This window comes from Marmota monax, unplaced genomic scaffold (assembly GCF_021218885.2).
Source record: "Marmota monax isolate L192 unplaced genomic scaffold, Marmota_monax_Labrador192_F-V1.1 WCK01_AAM20220418_F8-fsc00015, whole genome shotgun sequence".
NCBI classification, from domain to species: domain Eukaryota; kingdom Metazoa; phylum Chordata; class Mammalia; order Rodentia; family Sciuridae; genus Marmota; species Marmota monax.
Genome location: NW_026692194.1, coordinates 3,633,152 through 3,658,553, shown reverse-complemented (window position 1 = coordinate 3,658,553; position 25,402 = coordinate 3,633,152). Strand labels below are relative to the sequence as shown.

Here is a 25,402-nt window from a genome sequence, read left to right as displayed (position 1 = left end):
TTCTTACCCAACTCTGTAGTTCTCATGCTGGATAGGCATTAGAATTAATAGAGGAATTAAAGAAAAAAAAAGTCCTCACTCCCCAAAACACTTGAATCAGAACCCAGACATTGGAATTTTTCAAAAAGTTCCCCAAATGATTCTGTGTAAGCCAAACACGAGAACCACCAGCCTAAATAACCTTAAATGTCCTTTTGAGCCTTGGGTTTCTATGAGTCCATGAATGGAATATTCTGAGGAACTGAGTTTTCTGGTGAATTTTAGACTTCGCCACCAGAAATTCCTTTTTCTGTTTCTATTCCTGTTTTTGAAAATCATCCTGAAGTGAACAAGTATCAATAATCTTAAAGATCCTTCCTACCTTACTTCCTATGACCACAGGAGAAGGACACTCTGAGGAAGCTGAGTTTTCTCATAAATTTAGGACTCACCGATTTGCCACAAAAAAAATACTTTTCATTTTTATTTCCAGTTTTGAAACCAATTCCAGTGTCTGCTTAGGGGAGCAGAAAATATAAATTCATAATGTTGGGGCTACCACTTTTTCTCTTCCTCGACTGGGCAGACATTATTATTAATTGATGAAATCACTGACCTCCTCTACTTGCCTTAAAAGCCCTTGTCCCTAGGCAGCCACAGCCAGTCGAAACTGACACTTGAGGTGAAACCTATTTGCCATTTTGGGTATGGTGAGGTTAGCTCAATATTTCTTTCATTATGGTGTATCTTTCACAGCCCCAGTGGCAAGATTCCAAACTTTCCCTCCCCTCCAACTTCTCCAGACATACCCAGATGTAGGTCAAGTGGTACAGGGGCTGTGCTAGCTAATGCACATAGACTGAATCTGGAAAAACTCTGGGTATAAATAAATTTCATTAATTTTTTTTTTGTGCTAGGGATCAAACCTACGGTCTGTCGCACACTACATAAGTAGTTTACCCCTGAGCTATACCCCCATCCCCTAGTAAATAAAATCTTTATAAAATATGCTTTGCTGCTATTTCCTTCTTTTACTTTAATCGAACACAATCTGGGGAAATGGTATTCCAGGTAGAGTAAGAACTACGGTTCAAATTCTGATTCTGCCACTCACTGGTGGGCAAATTACCCAAGTTCTCCTTTCTGTGCCTCAGTTTTCTCATCTAAAAAATGGGGAGCCTAGACCTACCTCCCAAGGTTATTGTAAAGTTTGAACAAAATAATACACTTAACACCCAGTATCTGACACCCAGGGACAGACATTTTCCTTGTAAATGCCACTTGAGGGATTCATTTAGTGAGCTATGGCAAATCTAAATTGCACACAAGTGTCAAAAGGAGAACAGTAGTAGTGGATCTGATAGAAATACTTATATTGAATGCCAAATGCCAGCCCCCAGAAGGCCGTGAGAGTCTGCATCCATTCAAAGTAAGTGCTTTGGCAATATGGCTGTGGGTGGCAGTCCCCACATCTGGGACGTGATCATGCAAGAGCTGTGGTGGCCCAGAGGGGGCATTTTGGAAATGGGTGGGCGTGCCTTTTGGCTGACAGCACTATTGGAATGTGGGGATGAGGAGGAAGCTGGATGGCCTGTGGTATGCAGGAGAGTCCCTACAACCCAGATTGTCTTGTGTCCCACAGGACTTTCAAATGTCCCCCTGGACTAAACTCACTACAGATGTAAATCAGCAATAACTTAGAACACCATAATCCTGAAAAAAAGTTGCAAGAAAGTAATTGAAAAGCCCATAATTGAGAAGAATGCCTCCTACAGAGAGAAACTTGAGGGGAAGAAACAGCTTGTCTTGAAGTGATGGAGTAATTTACTTATGCTGTGCATTCCCTGCTTGATGTATTAAACATTCCTGATTACGAATTTTACTGAAAAGGATTTCAACACAGTAGGGCAGTTACTGTGTAGTCAAACAAACAGAAAATACCTAGCAGAGATCTGAGTTATCTTTGAACAGAATCTGAACTAAACATAAATGAGTAAGCATGAGACCAGGATCTCAATGAATTTCTTTTTTTTCTTTTTTTTTTGTGGTGCTGGGGATTGAACCCAGGGCTTCATGAATGTGAGGCAAGCAACTGAGCTATATCCCCAGCTCTCATTGACATTTTTATAAATATTGTTATATATCATTTCAGTATTTATTTATTTGTTTATTTATTTATTTGTTTTGGGTACTGGGGATTGAACTCAGGGGCACTCAAAGAGTGCCCTATTTTGTATTTTATTTAGAGACAGGGTCTCACTGAGTTATTTAGCTCCTCGTTTTTGTTGAAGCTGATTTTGAACTCATGATCCTCTGGCCTCAGCCTCCTGTGCCACTGGGATTACAGTCATGCACCACCACACCTGGTTTATATATATGTATTTAATTTGGTAGCATAATAAGAAATCTAGGTTGTAAGAATTACAGCTTAGCATAATTTATTTTCCAGTTACCTGTTCTTTTTCAACCTTATTCTGATTCTCTGGAGATCTTCCTTGGCCTCTTTGAAACCTATCCTCATTGTCCTTCACCTCTCAAGGGACAGGCCCTCAAGTTCTGTTAAGACACTATAGACTTGTCACTAGGGTGACACCCCAATCCCAGGTCAGAAAACAAAAACCATCTTGATGCAATAACCTAAATAAGGCCCAGCTTATTTATGACTTTGAGTCTATAGTACATCATCCCTATTTGAAATAGGTTATTTTATACTCTCCCTTATCTGTAGTAGTCCTCCTTACCCATGGTTTCACTCTACGGTTAACTGTGGTCTAAAAACATTAAATGGAAAATTACAGAAATAACCAATAAGTTTTGAATGACCTTTATTATAGTATATTATTAAATACTAGATAATAGTTACAATTATATACAGTATATTATGTATTATATAATAATATGTATATTATTGTATACTGTGTAATAGAATAGTTGTTCTATTTCATTATCAGTTATTGTTAATCTCTTGCTGTGTCTCCTTTACAAAATCAGACACTATCATAGGTCTATTTGTGTATGTATATGAAAAAACAGAGTATGAAGGATTAGGTATTATTTGTGATTTTGGAAATCCACTGCTGGGGGGGTCTCAGGATGTATCCCCCATGGAGAAGGAGGGGCTACTGGAGGGGTAAGTGTTCTCTGTTATTACTTAGCCTATTACTAGTTTTTATACTAATGTCCATGCATACCTACCTCTCTGTGCTTTCATTTTTCTGTTCCTGTACAAATTGTTTTTGATGGCCTTACTTTCCTTAAATCTAGACCCGTTCATTATCAGTAGGTACAGGCATCTGGCTGCTTTATCAAGTCCTTCTGTGCAGCCATGTCAAGCATTTATATTTTGAAATACATGCTATTTTATGTCTCCTTTATGTTGGAGGGGAGTGGTTCTTAGCTGTGGGCATTTTGCCCCACACCCTCCTGGGACATTTGGGAATATTAGGAGACATTTTTTGTTGCCACGCCTCGGGATGAGGAGCTCCTGGCATCTGGTAGACAGAGGCCTGGGATGTGCTACAGCGCACAGGACTGCCCCCTTGCAAGAGCAATGTGACCCCAAATATCAATCCTGCTGAGGTTGAGAAGCCCTGTTTTAGGGTTAGGATACTACATGCATTTTTTTTAATGTGATAGATAGGTTATATAATCCATGAATTTCATTTGGAATGAAGGGAGTGTTCAACGTATTTATAAAAAGCTATAAACCACTGGCATAAATCAAAATAAAAAGAGTACCCGAGGTAGGCTTTGGATTCTCCCCTTCCACTGTAGCTATTGAACTAAATATGTAAATGGAAATGACTTTGGAAAAGTGTTCCATCCCCTAATCTTATGTGGAAGCCAAGGGCCCAGTGTTTCTGAATTGAGTGTCCATTCATCCATTGCATTTCTCAGATGTCTTTCACCAAACGTCCTCATTTTAGGTAACATTTGTTCAGCTCCTGGAGATTCCACAGTCTCTTTCCCTCCCCTCATTTTTTTGGGGGTGGGGGTACCAGGGATTGAACTCAGGGGCATTCGGCCACTGAGCCACATCCCTAGCCCTATTTTGTATTTTATTTAAAGACAGGGTCTCACTGAGTTGCTTAGGGCCTTGCTGTTGCTGAGGCTGACTTTGAACTTGTGATCCTCCTGCCTCAGCCTCCTGAGCTGCTGGGATTACAGGTGTGCACCACTGCGCCCGGAACTTTCCCTCTCATTTAAAAACAATTTTTTTTTGTAGTTGTAGATGGACAGAATGCCTTTATTTTATTTGTTTATTTTTATGTGGTGCTGAGGATCGAACCCAGTGCCTCATGCCAACCTAGGCAAGTGCTCTACCACTGAGCTACAGACCCAGCCCTTCCCTCTCATTTTGATGGTGAGTTTTTAGGGCCTTTGGAGAGGGCCTAAGTCACCCATAGGATTTGGTATAAACACTCAACCTTCAGCGGGCACCCAGCCCTGGGTCTCATGGCCCAATTCCTAACCTGGAGGAGCACAGCTGCAAGAAGGCAACCAAGGCTTCCTCCCCATGCTACAAATATCCTGAGAAGAATGTCTCAGAATTATTTGAAGGCGTGGCACTCAGTGTGGCCAGTATGTGGGAGAAGGAGTTTGTATATAGTGCCATTTAGCACATTCCTTCCCAAGATGCATCAGGAAGCTTTCATTACAAGTGGTGTTCAACAAATGGAATGGAAAATTCCTGGAAGCAAAACAAAACAGGAGTGAGCAGACGCCAGCGGAGATGTTCCCCTGGCATAGTAACTCAGCTGCACTGGCACCCGGTCCACCATTGATCCTGCTATGTGGCTCTGGATACAAACTTGCCCTCTCTGTGCCCTGAAGAATGTCCCTTTTGTTAAAAGGGGAGAATAAGGTATATAAAATTCATTTCTCAATGAATGGGGAAGGGCTCCCACCATTCACTTTGAGCTACCTGGGGGCTACTCCATTAGGGATGGCCTTCCTCCCTTAAGCCATCTGAAGAGATGACAATGGTTAGCACCTGCTATGTGCAGATTACACACACATAATGGCATTTTGTTCTCATAATAATCCAAAATAGAGAGGCTACTGTCCCTGCTAGTGAATGAGAAAATGAGGCTCAGAGCAGGAAGCCACCTGCTCCCAGCTCCTGGTGGCAAGGATCCAAGGGGACAAGGTAGAACTGAGCCCAGGCATGGCCTTCCCCTCTGCCTCTGGACCTGGTTGGGACCTTATCCCTGCCTTCTGGGAAAATCAGCCAAAAGCCTGCTCACACCCCACAGCCCTCCAGGGCACGGAGGCTTGGTGAAACACCAGTCCTCTCCAAGCCCAGCTTCCTGGCCCCACGCCTCCTTGCTCTGGGCCCAGGGGGTGCCCAAGCCTTGGCACCCAGCTACCACATCTGCTCAGTGAAGAAATGGGTGGGGCCCAAAGAGCAGATTTATGGTGCTCCCAGTGCCTTGGGCTCCCTCCCAGCTTCATGGAATTGGACTGGTGACAAGGATAAATGTGTTTGACTCCAAACTCAGTCACTGAGGACTTATTTAGCACCTGCAGTAATGAAAAATAGCAATGCTGAAGGGCACAAGGCACCACGAGGCCCTGCAGGAAAACCAGAGGAGGAGCAGAAAATGTGTTTGCTAAATAAAATACACACACACACACACACCCTAGGGGTGGGATGTGGCTCTGAGATAGAGTGCTTGCCTAGCATGCACAAGGCCCGGGTTCAATCCCCAGCTCAGCCAAATAAATAAATAAATAAATAAACTAAAACAACAACAACAACAAAGATGCACCTGCTCTCTAGCTCCTTGTAAACTGGTTGTGGGAAAGAGAGGGCTCTGATAGAACCCCAAAGAAGGAAGACAGCTCCCAGGATATCTTTGAGAGGTTGAGTATTTTTTGCTGAGGTCTCATGGCTAGTGAGGAAGTGAATAAGAACTCTAGGTTTTCCCAGGCATGGTGGTGCACGCCTGTAATTCCAGGGGCTCAGGAGGCTGAGGCAGGAAGATCACGAGTTCAAAGCCAGGCTCAACAATTTAGCAAGGTCCTAAGCAACTCAGAAAGACCTTGTCTCTAAATAAAATATAAAAAAAGGCTGGGGATATGCCTCAGGTTAAGCTCCCCTGGGTTCAATCCCTTGTACGAGGGAAAAAAAAAAAAGAACTCTAGATATAGCTAGGTGCAGTGCACATACCTGTAATATCAGCAACTCAGGAGGCCGAGGCAGGAGAATCAGAAGTTCAAAGCCAGCCTCAGCAACTTAGTGAGGCCCTGTCTCAAAAGAAAAATGGCTGGGAATGTGGCTCAGTGGTTAATTCCCAGTACAAAAAGAAAAAAAAAAAGCTACAGATTTGGTGACACAATTTTTTTTTCTTATACAGTAAATCTATAATTAAAAAAAGCAAGAAAATGACATCATCCCAAATCTCACTGCCAGAGATAACCTCTGTCACTTTCATGGAAGACACCTTCAAGCTTTCTGTCTTTATGCAGATGTGCACAAATATGTCCACAGTGTATGTCCTGATTTTACAGAGTTGTATCATGCAGGGTCTCACTAAGTTGTCCAGGCTGGCCTCAAACTTGTGATCCTTCTGCCTCAGCCTCCCAAGTCACTGGATATATTTTTTTTAAATATTTTTTTTAGGGCCCTTGTGGCTCAGTGGCAGAGCTCTTGCCTCACACACATGAGGCACTGGGTTTGATCCTCAGCACCACACAAAAATAAATAAACAATGTAAAGATATTGTGCCCATGTATAACTAAAAAAAAAATTTTGAAAAAAAAGTTTTTAGTTGTAGATGGACACAATATCTTTAATTTTTATTTATTTAGTTATTTTTTAATGTGGTGCTGAGGATTGAACCCAGGGCCTCACAGATGTGAGGCAAGTGCTTTACCACTGAGCCACAACTCCAGTCCCTGGATATTTTTAATTTTAATTTTTTTGTGGGGCTAGGGAATGAGACTTCATGCATGCTAGGCAAATGCTCTACCACTGAATTTCAGCCTCAGGCCTGGGAAGGCTATTCCACAGAGACAACCCTTGAGCAGAGACCCACCTCAGCACTTGACAGATCCTCAGCAACTTAGTGAGACCCTGCCTCAGTTAAAAAATAAAAAGGGGGGGCTGGGATTGTGGCTCTGTGGTAGAGCACTCGCCTAGCATGTGGGAGACCCTGGGTTCAACCCTCAGCACCACATAAAAATAAATAAATAAAGATATTGTGTCCAACTAAAACATAAATATTAAAAAAAAATAAAAAATAAAAAGGACTTAGGATAAAGCACTCAGTGATAAAGCACTCCTAGGTTAAATCTCCAGTAATAAGCAAACATACAAGAAGACAACAGCTTTGGATTTTATTTGATAAGATGAAAAGCCATCGGAAGGGATGGGGGGGGGCATGACATGAGGGACACGGGGAATTTCTGCTTTCTAAGGAGGATAAGCAATTTTGGGATTAGTGAGAGTCCACTCTTCTGCCTTTGAAGGAATAGGACTTCGGAAAAGTAACTGCATTTTCATTTGGTGATTGAAAGTCATGTAAGGCCTCAGTGTTGACCATCCATTCATTCCACAAACATTCACCCAGGCCCCTAGGGTCCTGCCCACCATGTGGCAAGAGGCTCTGCCTCAGTCACATTCAGGAGGTAGATCTCCTGCCCTTCCTGTGTGGCTACGTATGAATCCAGCACGGGCAAGCCAGGGAAGGGAGAGGTCTCTGGTGATGATAAGGTGCTCATGGTCTGAATCCGTGATCCTTTGAAAGGCTAGCAGCTCCCTCCTCCACTCCCACAATATCCTTCGTTGGTTCCAGGAGCACAGCTCTTAAAAACTGTCTCCATGGCATCTCCCCACCCCCGGGCAGGCAGGAATAGATAGCTGCAGTGTGCACTCGGTGCGCTCACCCCACCCCCAAGAGATGGGTACCCTTTGATCTGAGGCCAGAAGCAGACACATATGGTAGGGAAGGCCAGGCTCTGCCGGTTGGCAGGAGAATCTAGTGCTATTTTCCTTCTAACCAGCCAATGTAAGGGACGCAGCCCTGTATCGAAAGTTTTATTTTTAAAAGATAACTTGAAACTCTGGGTCATGGGACTCGGGGTCAGACCAGGCCCCACAATCTCACAGGGACCCTCCATGCAGTCCGTGGGGAGGGCCGGGATCACCTTCTGTGCAGGAAGGAGGAACTCTGCAGTGACCTGCTGCCTGACAGTTTTGTCCTCTCCTGTGTCCACACTCTCACATAAAAGGCCCAATGTCACCTGGTGACATTGCCAACATGCTGATAAAGGGCTAGACCCCAGTAAGCTGAATCTCTGTCAGGCAGGTCAGGCTTGGGAGGGGAGGTGTGTCTTTCTTCTGCTGCTGGTAAGAGGAGCCCCTTCCCTCATACCCTCCCTGAGAGCTCAAGGAGAAAAGGCCATTCCCCCAGCCACATATCACCTTGGCTCCTGAGCAGGAGTTTTGGGAAATCACATGGAGAAGCTCGCTTTTTAAGAAGGCTTTGGGGACTGTTAATAGCAGGCTGGGCAGGGCACAGGAAGAGGCTGCGAATGAGTGCTTTCCACAGGATGCTGCCAGGTGATAAAATATTTAAAGCAGGCCCAACACCGGCTCTTCAAGGAATGGTCTTAATGATCCTGTCAGATATCTGGGCCTGTGGTCAAATGGACAGTGAGCTTTGGGCTTTATCAAAAATAGCCTAATGGGCACCATGAATGGATGCCAAGAATGTTTAATGGGTGCCAGGCCCTGCGCTAAGGGGCCGCATGTCGTCTCTGATCTTCACAGTAACTCAGCAGGCACCATCACTACGCCTGTTCCGCAGACGAAACTGAGACTGGACCAGGAAGGAAGCTGGACTAGAAATCTGGTTTGGGGATTCCGAAGCTAAACCTTGCCTTTTTTTTTTTTTTTTTTTGAGGGGGGAGTCACTTAACCACTGAGTCACATCCCCAGCCCTTTTTATTTTGTATTTTGAGATAGGGTCTTGCTAAGTTGCTGAGGCTGGCCTAGAACTTGCCATTCTCTTGCCTCAACCCCGTGAGTCACTGGGATTACAGGCAAAGCCATCACGCCTGGTTGTTGTTGGTGTTCTTGACGACTCCCATTCTGACTGGTGTGAGATGAGATCTCAGTGTGACGTTGATTTTCATTTCCCTAATCACTAATGATGTGGAACATTTTTTCATGTTGGCCAGTCGTATTTCTTTCTTTTTTTTTTTTGATAAGGGTCTGGAGAGCTGCCTGATTTATTTTATAAATATAATCTTTTTTTTTTTAAAGAGAGAGGGGGGGAGAGAGAGAGAGAGAGAGAGAGAGAGAGAGAGAGAGAGAGAGAGAGAGAGAATTTTAATATTTATTTTTTAGTTTTCCGCGGACACAACATCTTTGTTTGTATGTGGTGCTGGGGATCGAACCCGGGCCGCACGCATGCCAGGCGAGCGCTACTGCTTGAGCCACATCTCCAGCCCATATATAAAATCTTTATATATCTTTATTTTGTTTATTTATCTTTATGTGGTGCTGAGGATTGACCCCAGTGCCTTGCATGTGCTAGGTGAGCACTCCACCGCTGAGCCACAACCCCAGCTTGAGCTGCCTGATTTTTTTTTTTAATATTTATTTATTTTTTAGGTATAGATGGACACAACACAATGCCTTTATTTTTATGTGGTGCTGAGGATGGAACCCAGGTTCCGCCCGTGCCAGGCGAGCGCTCTACCGCTGAGCCACAACCCCAGCTCGAGCTGCATGATTTTTAAGAAGCCCACACAACTGTTTACACTGGATATATATATGAGCTTAAGCAGTCCACTCCTTCAACATTCTGGAATATTTTGCTATCAGTAACAACATTGCAATGAGCATCTTCAGACAGTTGGCCCTACACACATCTGTGAGCAACACTGTGCTTTTTTTCTTTTAAAATTTTTTTTTTAGTTGTAAATGGACACAAAACCTTTATGTTGTTTATTTATTTTTATGTGGTACTGAGGATCAAACTCAGTGCCTCACATGTTAGAACAAGCGTTCTATTGCTGAGCCACTTTTGGGCCCAGATGGCACAGGACTGATGGGTGACATCCTGTAGATGGGAGCATGGGTATATCCTGGATCCCTTTCTGCCTTTCCTTCTCCAGGGCAATGCTGGTTTTCTGTCTCATGAGGTTGTGTTTCTAATATAAACTGCCACCACTCTGCGTCAGTCATGATGGTCTCTGGTGGTAACAAACCTGGGATTATCCTCGCTAAATATCGGGATTTATTTTTTCATTTACTCATTCACTCCCTGACTCAGGCCACTCCCATGTTGGCTGTCCCCCTGGAGTGACTCAGTGATCTAATCTGCTTTCATCTTGAGGTTTGCAGCCTCATCAGGAAGCCTCTATAATTGTCCAGGGTGAGAAGCACAGCACGGGATGGGGTGGAGAGGGTGCAGGAAAATCACACACTGACACTTTGATGTATCGCCTGCTGGATGCAATTAGTCACATAGCCATCCATACCTAACTGCAAGGGATTGGCAATGGTGGTGGTGGGATGTCTTGGATAATCCTGAGCAATATGTGCCTCTGTCAAGCCCCCCAGCTGGTGGAGCCAAGTAAATATGGGCTACATTAAGCAGGGAATGACCACAGGTCTATAGGGACTGTTGTTAAGAGATTTGGGGACCAAAATTAGCTTTTTGGTGCTACTCAACTGTTAATGCATCTGCAGAAGCTTTTTATTTTTCTTAGACATCATATTGTAAAATAAAACACACAACACAAAAAAACCCACAGAGCAAATGTAGAGCTTATGCTTCGTAAATTATTATAAGGCAAACACTCTTGAAACTGCTTCCTAAGGCAAGAAAAAGAAATTTACAGCTGAGTTAACTGTTTTAGTTTTGAGACTTGGTGTTCTACTTTGCCAGACTTGGATCTAACACAGCTTTGGAAAAGTGGAGTTTTGAATTTCAGAGGTACAATGCTCCACTTGAAATCAGAGGGCTTCTAATCTTGACAGTGAACTTACAATGTGCCTGAGACAAGGGAGTGAGAAAGTCTCTCATCTCAGAATGAATGGGAGGAAGGATCCCAGGCAGGCCAGGCGGTGACCTGGGGAAGCTGCTGTGGATCCTCTGAGTGTTCTAACTGTGGACACTGCGGACGTGGTTCATGGGTCAGCCTGCTCATTAGGACTCTGGCACCCTGAGGGAAGGAGTCTGCATGGAGAGGCCACCCCACCCAACATATGGCCTCTCCTTCAGGCCAAACTGCAGCCTGGAGGTCAGCCTGACCCTGGGGACTCCCAGCTCTGGGCAGAAACCCCATTGCCTCTGCCAAGGTATGTGTCAGCCTCGAAGCAGCACACAATGTTTTGGTAACTTGCAAAGGCTGACTCCTAGAAAGTCTGTGTGTTCCTGGCTGCTGGACTCCAGCCTGAGTGATGCTCCCTGTTCCCCCACCCCCTGGGGGCCTGCTGCACCTGCTGGGAGGTGGCTTGGGGCTGGTCCTCCCTCCCACTCTGCCAGCACATATTTCTAGGCTCAGGTCAGGCTGAGGAGAGTGTGGCTTTCGCTCTCCACACCCTGGCCCCCTGTACCCAGGAGGTGACTGACCGAGTTTTGGGTAGAAAAATGAGTCTCACTAGTCAAATGGGAGAGGAAAGGAAAAAAAAAATCATGTTGCTTGAATTTGACCCAGATAAGACCCTCCTTCGGAGGAAGGGGCAAGGAACTTGGGTTTTCTTGCTTTCAGAGCATTTGGAACACACTCCCCAAAATACCAGAGGCCAAGTGCAAAACCTCCTCTGCTGTCATGAAGAGGGAGCATGAATCATACAGTACACGTAATTTCCCTCGTCCCCAAATCCTGCATATATTCTTACATTTAGTGTCATTTTACATATGCAAGGTATTTTCTAAAAAAATCCCCCCCCCCTTTTTTCTTAAACCAAAAACACCAGCTGTAAAACCCACTGCTTCCTTCCCTGCCAAGTCTACAGTGGCAGGAGGCAGCAGCAGCAGACAGCCCGGCCCCCAGTGCTCTGAGTCAGGCCTCCCTCTTGGTGGCTCGCTGCCTGCAAAACAAATTTAAAAGCTGGTGAATGGCACTTAGGGGCCTGCAGGCATGCAGGGAGGCCTAAAATATTTGCAGAGGTACATACTTGGTTCACAGACTGAAAGGCCACTATGTAAATATCTGGGCCCCAGTTGGGGCCAGGCGTTTGCAAAGCTTCTATGCCCGTTGCACTTAGCTGGTGAGGAAGCCAAGCCACTCATTCAAAAACATCATGCAGGAGCCACACCACAACTTCCTGGCCTCAGAGGGGAGACTCAGAGGTAACACAGCCCTGGGCTTGTGCTTTGACCTTTCTCCTTCCCTGTACTTTCCGCAGGATGGTTTTGAGATGGCAACAATGTCAGCTTTTAGAGCTGGGCAGACAGGATTGATTTTCTCTCTTTTGGCAGGGAAAAAAACTTTTTTGGAAGACACTCAAAAGGCAACCATAGTTACTGATGGAGCATAGCAAGCGTGAAATGGAGGTAGTTATTACCCAGGCTTGACAAAAGAAGAAAAAATGTGGGATGGATTTTGCATCAAGCCACAAATATTATTTCCAAGGACTCCCAGATGAGTGTAGATGGCAGAGCAGACACACCTGAGACCCCTGGCAACACCCCCGGGAAGCCTCTCAGAAACCTGGAACCTGGCATCAGTCTTTTAAGCAAAGACAAGGTCATGAGCCAACATCCAGGTAGAATGCTCACTGACCACACCATCCACGGGGATGCATTTAAAAGAACAATCTTGTATTTTGCACCATCCATCTTGCTTCTTTTGAGTCAGAATAGGGCGGACGGACCAGGAAGAAAGGAAGTCATTTGATTTTACTTACTCCTTTTGTCAGCGATCATATTGCAACCCGGTAGGAATTACTGTCTAGATTAGGCAGAGCCTGCTTTCATTTTCTTCCACCTCTCCTAAAAGCAGCAAAGACTACAATTCCCAGCGTGCAACGGGGGCTGGGTGGATACAGGCTAGCTTCAGGCCTGCATCATCATCATCAGATGGTTAATTGCTAGAGAAAGTGACATTGACAGTGGTAGAAAGGGGAAGGTGCAGCAGTGGTACAGCATGCCTGTGATCCCAGCAACTTGGGAGGCTGGAGCAGGAGGTTTGCAAGTTCTAGGCCAGCCTGGGGCAATTTAAGTGAGACCCTTGGCAATTTAGCTAGACTCTGATTCAAAACATAAAAAGGACTGAGGTTGTAACTCAGTGATAAAATGCCCCAGGTTCCATCCCCAGTACCAAAGTGGGGAAAAAAAAAAAAAAGGGCTGGGAATGTAGCTCAAGTGGTAGTGCGCTCGCCTGATATGCCTAGGGCGCTGGGTTCGATCCTCAGCACCACATAAAAATAAAAAATAAAGATTTAAAAAAAAAAAAGAAGAACAAGAAGGATGCTGAGATTGACTATTCAAAGCTTGGAAATGAACTAGACTGAATTCTCCATCTTTATCAGAGACTCTAAGAGATGAGCAGATGTTCCAGCCATTCACAAGAGAAAGCCACTGACTCCCAAGTGGGAGCTAAGAACACTCCTTTGTCTGATGGCCAAAGCTGAGCCTGAATAGAGGACTCTCCATGCAATGGGAAGAACCAGCAAAGGACCATTGGAAAGACAGTGGAGCCCAAAGGAGAGGAAGACTGCCCTCAAGGCCTGGAGGTCACAGGTCTCCACTGTTCCATATGGAACAGATGCTTACTTGAGAGAAACGCTGCAAAATGCAAAAAGTTACCTCTGCAAAATGCAAGATAAGCCCTGTGCTACTGGTCTAAGTGGGCACTTAGAAGGACAAAACAGAATGAAAAGACACAAAGAGAGCTGTCCAAATAAGAAGGCAACCAAAAGTAGAAGGGTCAGGTGAAAGCTGCACTTGAAAAGAATCAAGAATAGAATTGACCATTCTTCTCAGTATCCCTTTATATCCTGAAAAGTTGAGAACCCGAAAGAGCTTCAGGTTATAGCTATTGATAAGACTGCATTAGAAATTAAAACTGAGAAATTTAAAAATCTGTCTAGTACAAGACAGCTGGATTCTTATATCTACTTTTGAGTTCAATTTGTTGTGACATGTTGTTTTAGTTGAAGTATCTGAAGATAATCTGACTTTAGACAAAGAAGTAGTTGGAAAAGAGATTTTTTTTTTTTTTGCGGGGGGGTGGTGGGGTGCTAGGGATCGAACCCTGGGATTTGAATATGCCAGGCAAGCACTCTACTCCTGATCCACACCCCAAACCCAAAGTCACATTTCTTAGTATAACCACCAATTCTGTGAGAAAAGTCTACTAACAAGTAGCAGGTATATGGTTTACAAAATTCTAATTTTTGCTTGAATGCTCAAATTTTAATCACTGACTACAAGTATTTCCTTGAGGTATTTAGGCTGTTTTTGCTCATTTTTTTGAGAAGATGTCTGCCAAATACCTCTGCCTAAATAACCATTCCAACTTAACCATAATGACAGTCTGTCAGTTGCTCAAGTAAAAGCAGTTAGTTTAGCTTGCAACTCAAGTATGCAAAGACTTTACCTAGACATGCTAACATACTGAACTCTGCAGCAAAAGTGTTTTATACATGCTCTGTCTTGCCACACAGAATGTTAAAAAGATGTAAATCCAAGGGCCAATATTTATTAAAAGTAATATTTATTGCTTCATGAAAAAACATTCTTAAGTGAAATTAGCATTTTCTTTTTTTCTTTTTTGAGGGGGTACCAGGGATTGAATCCAAGAGTGCTTAACCACTGAGCCATATCTCCAGCCATTTTTATTTTGAGAGGATCTCACTAAGTTGCTTAGGGCCTCCCTAAATTGCTGAGACTTACTTTGAACTGCTGATTTTCCTGCCTCAGCCTCCCCAGCAACTGGGTTTGCAGGCATGTGCCACGGAACTTGCCATTTTTTTGTTTTATGGATCAAACCCAGGGCTTTACGAGTGCTGTCAAGTGCTCTACTACCAGGTCACATCCACAGCCCTGCAGTGTTATTATTATATATATATTTTTTGAGGTACTGGGGATGGAACACAGGACCTCTTCCCCCCCCCTCCACCAGGTGCGGTGATGCACACCTATAATCCCAGTGGTTTGGGAGGCCGAGGTAGGAGGATCCTGAGTTCAAAGCCAGCCTCAGCAATTTAGCAAGGCCCTAAGCAACACAGTGACACCCTGTCTCTAAATAAAAATGTAAAGAACTAGGACTATGGCTCAATGATTAAGTGCCTCTGGGTTTAATCCCTGGTACCAAAACTGGTGTCAGAACAGGATAGGTAAGATTCATGATTCTATGAGTTCCTCTCCCATGAGGAAACACATATATACAACTGTAGAAAAGTTGAGTATACACACCAGTTACCTTTGGTGTGATAGGAACTGAATTATTCCCTACCCTCAAGTCATAAGAACTCCTAATCTCTAATACCTTAGAATATGAGGTCTTTACAGAGGTAATCAAATTAAAATTAGGTCATTAGGGTGAGTCTTATTCAATATGAATGGTGTCCTTCTAAAAACAAAATTTGAGGGCTGGGGTTGCGGGGTTGAGTGCTTGCCTAGCATGTATGAGGCACTGGGTTTGATTCTTGGCACCACATAAAAATAAATCAATAAAATAAAGGTCCATTGACAACTAAAAAATATTAAAAGCAAAAACTAAAACAAAATTTGACACAGACACGCACAGCAGAAGATGATGTGAACAGGCCCAGGGAGAAGATGGCCATCTATAAGCCAAGGAGAGGGACCTGGGCCAGACTCTCATTCACAGCCTTCCTCATTCACAGCTCTAATCTTGGACTTCAGGTATCTAGACTAGGACAGTTCTGTTGTTTTAAGTCATCCAATTTATGGTACTTTGTTACTAGCATCCCTTACAAGTGAATAAAAGAAAACTCCCATTTTTAATATTTTAACAATGTGTGATATTTTTACAACTACAGATATTACCTCATGATAATCAGAACCCTTCTCCCCAAATTCTTGGCCCACTCTGAAAGAAAAAAGAGAAGGGACACAGGAGAGGGAAAGGATACTAAGTATAAATATCACCTCATAATTTTTTTTCCTTATAAATATACAAAAACCATTGCCTCCTGTTCCACACCCCTGCACTGCCCTTTAGGGGGGAGGTCCATTTCTACAGGGCACTAGCCCTGGTGGCTGCTGCAGCTGAACACATGGTGCAGGCCCTGATTTGCAGTCACAACTGTATCTGGTCAGCAGAATGTGACCCAGGTCATCCCCCTTCAATCCATACATCTGGTTCAGGCCTAAACAAATGGAAGCTGAGGGTATTGCTCATTATAAAATGTGTATGCATTTAGCAAGAATGAGGCCTATTGAGAGCCACAGCCCAGTCAGAATGATGCCTGGCATTTGCCAGAGGGGATGGTTGAAAGGTGACGCCAGCGAACCATTGAGATGATGATTTGAGTTAAGCTATATATAATTGCTGTGATGCTGGATTGATTGTATTGTATATTTGACCTTTACTGGCGGGCTATAGGGCGGCTCTTGCTACCTGGGCAGCCCGCTACTTTGGAGTTCCTGTGAGTTCTCGTGGGGGTTTGGAGAGATTGGACAGAGCCCGGTGGAGGAAGTGTGGTTCCTATGTGGTGTGTGCAGTGCCGGTGAGAGTTGCTGTTTGAATCTGCAAGGCTTTGTGGCGGGAAACTCAGGAAGGTGATATCACTTGCTCAAGGGCTACTGGCTTGCAGCAGCAGACTGTCCAGTGACCTTGACTGCGTCATTCCTGTACATGGGCTTCCTCCTCACAGGTGAAGAGGAAGGCTGAAGATGACTTGTGGAGCGGCCTATTTTCTGGCATTGGGCAATGGGCACCAAAGACGAGCTCTTCCTAAGGCAGCCTGAGTGGTGGAGGGCTAGGGTTCTTGCTGCAGCTCACTTTCAAACCCTTGGGCAAGAAGGGACGGAAGCAGAGGCCTGGGGTGAGGCTCTGTAGGGGCCTGGACTCCACAGCTAGGCGGGCTCAATCCCTGCCTCTCCTGACCGAAGGTCACCTTTGTTACCCATTCCCAACTTCAGTTCCTCAACTGTATACCAGAGATAATGGGAAGGAAGGGAGAGGGTCAAATATGACCTTAGGACACCTTCCCTGCTCCAGCTCTGGAGGAGCCTTACAGGATTTTCTCTCACCCCCCAACTTCTAGAATCTTTGCTTTTCACCTTTGCCCAGGTGGCTTGGAAAAGCCACCCCTTCAGGGAAGAGTTAAAACTAAGACGGAGGGGCCCTCTATATTTCTTTTTAGGGACCCTACTTGTTTCTCTAGAAAAGGAGTCGAAACTTTCCTTGTGACCCTCAAAAGACCTCAAGCTTTATTTCCTCCCGGGGAATCATCACTACAGCTTTTGAGCATCCAAAGAGTCCATTTGGAAAGGCAAAGAGCCAAGAATGCTGCTCCGAGGAGACCCAGGGTCATGCAGTTTTAACAATTGTCTTCTGTGAGAAATGGTCTTCCAAACCACACACACACACACACACACACACACACACACACACTCTCGTACCCCTGAGGTTTAGCAGGAACTGGTGGAAAACAACTCGGAGGAAGTACAGCTGTTCCCTCTGAGGAGCTCTTGTGGGGAAGCAGGCCTAGGAAGAGGGGGTGTTTCCCGGGCGGTGACACGAAGCATTCCTTTCACTTGAGGCATTGGAGCCCACGGAGCTGCAGTCTCCCCTTGGGAATATGACATAACCTTAGGCTGGAAGGGCCTCACAAAAACAGCTCGGTGTCCACATGTCCTTCTGCAAAGGAAACGCCATCCCATCCTGTGTGGGAGAACTCCCAGGTCTGCTAAGGCTCAACAGCCACCCCATTTCCAGGCAGACAGACACCCCAAAGCCAGCCATCTGGTAGAATGTGTTTATATTTACATGGTACATTTTAAAGCAATGGCTACATTGGTCATACATATTAGAAACCATAAAAAAAAGTTAAGAACTAAAATGTACATCATACACTTGTATATATATTTTTTACACAGAGGTAAAAAGGCTTATTATAAAAAAAATCAATACAACAGAATTTTTAGTATACAGGTAAAGAATGAATTATGCTTCAGGCACTTTAATTTGTTAATGTGAGCAAATAGCTTGGGGGAGGGCTGGGGAAGCTTCTGAACAGAAAATCTTTTGGTTAATGTTTTTGTTACCACAGATACAAAAATAAAAATCTGAATATTTTCTCTCAAATGATTGATGTCAGTATGGCAAAGCTGACTGGGAAAATACTGCACACTGTTCAGCTGCAGTGTGGCAATTGGAGAGACGTATTTACATAAATGTCCCCATGGCTGTCTTTGTGCCCTTAACCGCTGCCTTTGCAAACCAAAAAGGATATGCGTGCAAGATTCACTAGCATAACTCTTGAAAAGTGGGGAAAACCAGCAAGGGGTAAGGGAAGAGAGAACAAGTAATGAACCAAATAGAGGTGACAAACAAAGCATCCGGGATGTGTGTGTGTTTTCACTGAAATAAATAGGGGCACTTGAACTGAGGTCTGATGAAAGTAGATTAGTGTTGTGCTTTGCAGAGAGGCGACCTTAGAGAAAGGCCTCGAGGCGACACCTCAGGCTGGGGCAGATGGTCTCTCCACAGCATTGGAGGCTGGCTAGATGCTCTCCTGGCAGGGAAGGGGTTCTCTTTCCTTCCATTGATACAGACGGACAGCTCTCTGCTCCTTTTCCACACTGGAAAGCCAACTAGTCATTCCAACAAATGAAAACGTCTACCAACTAACTCATAAGCACACTGGGTATTTACACTGATGATCTGTCTAAAAGAAGCATGGCGGGCTCTCAGGCGAGCTGATAGCACTCCCATGAAGGTAAGCATGGCTAGCACTTTCCCAGTACGAATGGCAGACTGGAAGAAAGTCCCTTTCCTTGAAGACTGTTGTCCTGTGTGCAATAAAGAAGGGAGGGGAAGAGGGAGGAGAGTGGGACCAGGCTGTGCCCTCTGCTGGCAATTACCATGGGAAGATCGTGGCGGGAAGAACAGCCAGCATCGACAAGCCTGGTCCCTGTGTTCTCCACGAGGTTCTGATTGTACTATGCTAGGTACAGGTAACCACTGTTCACTTTTCTTCTTTCTTCAATAAGAAGATTTGGCTATTCTTTGCAATATATTAGAAAAATACTCTTTTCCAGCTAATTAGAAGCCTCCTGCACGGCAAGGTGACAGGCAGACTCAAGTCGGCTGACCTAACCATCTATGCACCCAAAGTGGCAAGTCTGGGTGTGGAGTTGCAGGAGAAGACACTTAGGCATCAGAAGGGTTTTTACATATGGCCTTGTTTTTTCCCAAGTATAAATGAAGAATTTGGTGATGTGAAATTGAGTCCAAAATGAAAACAAAAACATAAACCCACAAACAAAAATGCAACCCACCACTCTTCGATTATGACATTTAAAATCGCCCCCCTTTGATAGAAAAAAGTTGCTGGGGCTGGGGGGAGCTCCTATGGTTTTATTCACAACCTTAGTGTTCCTCGAAGAACACTGGTTTGTTTTGAATAGACTATTAGGTTTGCAAAATAATGAGCAAAATCTCTTACTTTACTAACATCTTATTCTAATATTGCTAAGTTTTCAGAAGTGGTGGCAACACAATTTTAAAAAGTTCTATCTTAAGGGGTGAACTGGGGAGGTTCATAGAGACCTGAAATCCCCTTTCTAGCCCTGATCCAAGAGGCTGTGATGCAGTTTAAGGAATTTTTCCTGATTCTCACAAGTTAATCTGAAATTAAGGCTCAATTCTCAGTCATTTTATAGGTGAATGTTTTGCATCAGTGAATAAATTCAACAGATTTGGTGGGGGGAGGGCAGATATGACGATGGGCTAAGGAGAGAAACTGCAGCTTACATGGGAAATTTGGCTTTAGAAAAGTTAAAGCGATATTGTTTTGTGGTACAAGATTGTTAACTAGCTCACCTCCTATACATGACAGCTGACTGCAGGTGAGAACACTTCTGGTCGGGTTTCAGCACTGACAGCACGTTTCCACAGGAACCTGACGCTTGCTAGCAACCAGGCTAGCCAGACTGAGAGACAGGCTTCGGTGCCCTTGGTAAAAAGAACTACAAAACCCACCCCAAACCAGCCGTTTCCACCGCAGACAAATTCAAACTGGAAGAGGCCGGGAGGAGAGACAGGAATCAACATGGATAAGACGTTAGCATGATTACAGGTTGGTAATAACACGAAAAGTCTATGTAGGAGGTTTCTTTCCCTTAGAACACTGGGCGAGCGTGTGAATGGGTGTGTGGCTGTCGCAGTGGGTGCCGGGGAGTGGAGAGTCTACCACGCAGGTGACCCAGGCTGGAATGGTGCCTCAAGGGACCAGGGGGCCGGGAGGCCTCTTGCTCTCCTTGCCCCTTGGAGTGGAAGGGAGCAGGGGAGAGGATGAGTGTGGAAGATACAGAAGTTCCCATGTGGTTGTGGATGGAGGAGGGGAAGGAGAGGGGACCGGAGTCACGCGGCTGCTTTGTGCTTCCCGCCGCAGCACCTGCACATCACTCCGCAGTGGTAGCAGGCCCGAAGGGGCAGGTAACAGCACATACAGGGGGCCAAGAAAGACAAGGCAATAAGAGCCATCCACCGGAGGCAAAACTTCTCGTCGCTAGTATCGCACGAGCAGGGGTCTGTATAGTCTCCCTCGGGGTCCGACATACAGTGATAGAGCATGCTGTCCGCACACCACATACAGCTCACCCGGCGGATGCAAGTTCTCACGGAGTCGGGCGCGTCCTGACAGTGGCCCCTTCGGTTCTCCTCGTGGTTGAACATGTCCCTGCAGTACACGCACCGGGAGCGCTCGCCGTCCTCCTTTCGCCGCCGGGACTTGCCCCGCAAGGGCTGCGTCTTGATCACGCTGCCCCCGCGGCCTTTGGGGTCCTCCCCGAGGCCAAAGTCTGATGAGTCCACGTAGGGGTAGTTGTAGTCGTGCTTGGGGACCTCGCCCTTGGCGGCGAAGCGCACGTAGGAGTCTGCGTCCTCCAGGGTGTCCAGGTATTTGCCCCTGACCGGCGCGTGCCGGTAGTCCTCGTACCCGGTCATCCAGATCTTCTCCCGCGGGTTGATGCGCACAATCTCCTCATCGTCGTCTGGGAAGCTCACCTGCGGGTAGGGCCTTGGCATCCGCTGCCCAGGGAAAAGCAGACATCGTTTTATAGCAGTGGCCAAAAACAAGCAAGAAAAAGGAAAAACAACCCCCTCACCCTCCCACCCCCAATCCATAAAAACTCCCTCCCCTGGGGCTGAGGTTGTGGATCAGCTTAGCGGTAGAGCTCTCGCCTAGCACGCACAAAGCCCTGGGTTCGATCCTCTGCACCACATAAAGAAAACAAATAAATAAATAAATAAAATAAAAACCTCCCACCCCAATCCTCCAAAATGCACCTTTCACCTCAACCAAGGCCTCTCTTTTTAAATGGTTAAATTTGTTCTTTTTAGATTTTGCGTGTCACCCTTGCGCAGGGGCCATGCTAATCTTCTCTGTGTCCTTCTAACTTTAGTATATATGCTGCTGAGGTGAGCACCTTTCTGTAATTACTTAACATCTTGTTGATCAAAGAAGTATTTCAAATTGTGAGTCTCAATCCATTACTGGGAAAATTGATGAAACGGGTAGGGACCAGCATTTTCTTTTCTTTTTGAAGTATGACCATACAGGAAAGGGTGCACATCACAACAGAACAGTCTGAATATTCAGAAGCCCAATACTCCCACGGCAACAGGTGGAACAGGACCTGTCTCCTCCACCTAACCTCCTCAGGTAGTGGGGCACCCCAGGATGATGTCTGACAGTTTGCATTAGTTTTGCCTGGTTTTGTACAGCATGATCTTTCATAAAACTGGTTCTTTTCATAAAAAAAAAAAAAAAGAAAAAGAAAAGAAAAAAGAAATAAGGATATTGGCATATACTGCATGTTTTAAGGGTAACTTCCTTATGTACAAAGTGTGCAAACTGGGCGAGGCAGTAAGCAACTAACTCAGTGAGACCCTGTCTCTAATATTCAAAAATAGGGATGGGGGTGTGGCTCAGTGGTGCAGTGCCCCTGAGTTTAATCCTTGGTACCTCCCCCCACCAGAAAACAAAACCAAAACCAAAACCAAAGCCAAAAAAAAAAAAAAAAAAAAAATCCACAAACTGGGTCACCATATAAGATGCATTTTGTACTCTGGCTCATGTTCACAAGAGAGCAATAGGGGATACTAGGAAATAAAGTGTGTGTAGTTTATATACATATACAGTATATATGTATGTAGGAATATATATAGGAAATATAATGTGTGTTATGTGTGTATACATATATATTATATATATGTATATATATGTGTATCACCAGACGGTGATCCCTCACACTAAAAGGGCTTTGTTAAATGCAGCCGGCAGAATCACCTACACCTCTCCAAGCTGCGCATGGTGATGCACACATGGGCCTGATGGGAAAATGAATAGGAATAACCTATGTAGAGGATCAGCTCAGTACCTGACAAACAGCATGCCTGATACCGGTTGCCATCATTGTCATTATAATACTGCTCCAGAACTGATCAGATGGTAACAGATTTACCCATCACTTTCCACTAGATCCTGAGTGCTTTGAGGGCAGGGGCTGTGGCTCACCAGTTTTGCCCTACTTCCTGTCAGAGTCTCTTCATCAGTTTGTAAGACTCTGGAAAATCACAAACTGGAAGGATTTTGAACAAATCTTGAGCCTTCTTTATTTTTTATTTTGCAAAGAAAGGAAAGTGTAAAAAGTCCATTTCCATCTACTGCTACCATAAAGTGATTTTTTTAAAAAGCACATTTTAAAGTCAAAATATTAGAAAGCACACAATAAAATCTTTCTAAAAAGATTCAAACAAGGGCTGGGGCTGTGGCTCAGTGGCAAAGCACTTACATGCGTGAGGCTCTGGGTTCGATCCTCAGCACCACATTAAAAAAAACAACAACAAATAAAATAAAGGCATTCTGTCCATCTACAACTACGGGGAAAAAAAAAAAAGGTTCAAACAAATCTAACTTTATGTTAAAAAACTCACTTGCCCTGTGCTCCTTTCTTCTCATTTCTAACCAGTGTGGTGGCCCTGTTACCTTACATGGGCACCAGTCCACGCCCCACTACTTGGGAACCTCCTCCACAAAGCAGCCGCTCTGTAAATATTTGTTGAATTATTAAATTCCAGACTCCAGCTCCATCTCCCTTGAGCAAGACTGGGCCTGCAGCCCGCCATGCCAGGGAGCTCAATCAAATGAGCAGCATTTTTTTTTTCGGTACGGGGGATTATGAATTCAAAGGTACTCTACCACTGGGCCACCCCCCCAGTCCTTTTCATTTTTTGAGACAGGGTCTTACTAAGGCAATAAGTCCGGCCTTGAACTTGCTATCCTCCTGCCTCAGCCTCTCAAGTTGCTGGGCTTACAGGCGTGTGACATTCTTTAGCTTCATGCTTTCACAGCAAGCCGGAGACCCTCCAGATACAGGAACACAGAGGCCTTGTGGCCCCCTGGGTGGAGACAGATGTGGGCTGAATGGCCTTCCACCAGGTACCCCATGTCCCTAACCCTGCCTCATCTATGAACTAGGCTTCAGAGGATTAAACCAAACAAAGCACACAAAGGGTGTGGGGCAAGATGTTTGGCACAAGAAATCTCTGAGTTGTGACCATCAAAACCACCTTCAGTACTGGGGGGGGGGGGAGGTTACAAAGTTAAACACAGGAGACCTAGGCTTGGGGCATTTAGATGAGCAGGAGTGGAAAGGGGACATGTCCTGGTGATCTCAGAGAATGAGACCAGTGCTCACCTGGTCGAGGTGGTAATGGTCCGTGGGGTATGGGTCGAGAGTATAAATCCTCCGGTGCTCACAGGATGTGGGAGAGGAGATTGTCCGAGTAGGCTGTTCCCTCTTCTGAGAAGAATTAGAAGAACTGTCTGTAGCTGTCTGTTTAGAGGGGAAGTAACCAAGAGTTAGTTAAAAAACAACCATTAGCAAGGTGCAGCGGTACCTTCCTAAAATCCCAGCTGCTCAGGAGGCTGAGGCAGGAAGACTACAAGGTCGAGGCCAGCCTGGGCGGTTTAGGCCCTGTCTTAAACTAAAAAATAAAAAAGGGTGAAGGTGTAGCTTGGTGGTAGAGTACCCATGGATTCAAATGCCAATACTGTAAAAACAAAACACAATCAACAAACACACCAAGCCCTACCATGCATTGTTGAGTACTGTCTACCCCTGATCTGCGGCACTGTGCTGGACTTCCCACAATCTTGAGTTTATTCTGGCCTCAGCAGGAGACCCCGAAGGGCCAGATTGTCCGAACATGACATGGCTGGCTCAACAAACGGAGAAACCCCGCCACCAGACCTGGAAAGTTGGGATGTTTTCTCAGATGTGGGAGCAGCAACAGGCTGTGGGGGAGGGATCGATACACCAGGCTCCCACTGGCGGGCTCAGTGGGAAGGAAGATGGCCCAGCAGAGGTGACAGTTTATGGTTGAAAAGAAAAGAAACCCATGTTTTCATTATGGGACACAACCATTGTTAATTTAAGAAACTTGGTAGATGTGTACATCATCATGTTGGGGAACCCATCTTTCTAGATTTTTCTCTACTTCTATTTGGCTCATGTGATTCAGGGCTGATGTCTGCTACCAGTCTCCTGATCCACATGCTGATTCCAACATATTCATAGTCCTCTCTGGGCAATACAGACAGACTTGATGGAGAGATCAGAAGAGCTGCTGCCTCCATCTCTGAAATAAAGAACTAAGGTCCTTTAAGCCTAATGTATCTCCTTGCTGTCCCTCAGGTGAGCCCACTTCCAGTTCCTACCCTGGGAGGTTCTTTGTTCAGATGAATACAAATACAGCTTCTCCAAATGAGAAGGGGTACGCTGTTTTAAACAAATCCAGGAGATAAGGGGATGACGTCTCAGAATTCAACAGTTTCTCAATAAATACCTTTGGAATGAGTAGATAAGGGCCCTTCAGTGTGATTCAAATCTCAAGAGGTAAATTCTCATCCAACATCTACATTGTAGTCATCTATTAGGTTCGATGTCACCCTTGTAACATGCTCCCAGCATTTAATTCTCAGAAATTCAGTTTATGCATCCCAGTCATCTGCTCACCCTAACCCACCTCCTCTTTTCTGTGACTTATGCTTGGGTTAACAGTGTGTAGGAAGTCCTTCTCAGAAAGGCACACCCAGTTTTCCCAGCATCCATCAGCCAGTCGGAAGCACCACCTTCCAACGCACCCATCCTACCTCCTCCCTGGCCCTAATGGCCTCCTCCCACGGCACAGTCACATGCAGGGCTCCCCAGACATCTGTCAATGTGAGTGAGACTGGGAAAGGACCTTCAGT

General features: G+C 45.1%; 1 protein-coding gene and 1 non-coding gene across 3 annotated transcripts in view; both read right to left on the bottom strand.

Moving 5' to 3' along the window:
- Nucleotides 1-17,882: 17,882 nt before the first annotated feature.
- The window catches only part of Spred2 (sprouty related EVH1 domain containing 2), a 119,959-nt gene continuing 112,439 nt past the window's right edge, over nucleotides 17,883-25,402 (bottom strand). For both annotated transcript variants that reach the window (XM_046422791.2, XM_046422801.2), the window contains 2 exons: nucleotides 23,847-23,984; nucleotides 17,883-21,174 (listed from right to left, as the gene is read on the bottom strand). In XM_046422791.2, the coding sequence (XP_046278747.1) occupies nucleotides 20,506-21,174; nucleotides 23,847-23,984 (807 nt within the window). In that variant the 3' untranslated portion in view covers nucleotides 17,883-20,505. The remainder of the gene's footprint in view (nucleotides 21,175-23,846; nucleotides 23,985-25,402) is intronic.
- On the bottom strand, nucleotides 21,468-21,572 carry LOC124080156 (U6 spliceosomal RNA). Its single transcript, XR_006847606.1, has one exon. It is a non-coding gene; the product is annotated as a U6 spliceosomal RNA (small nuclear RNA).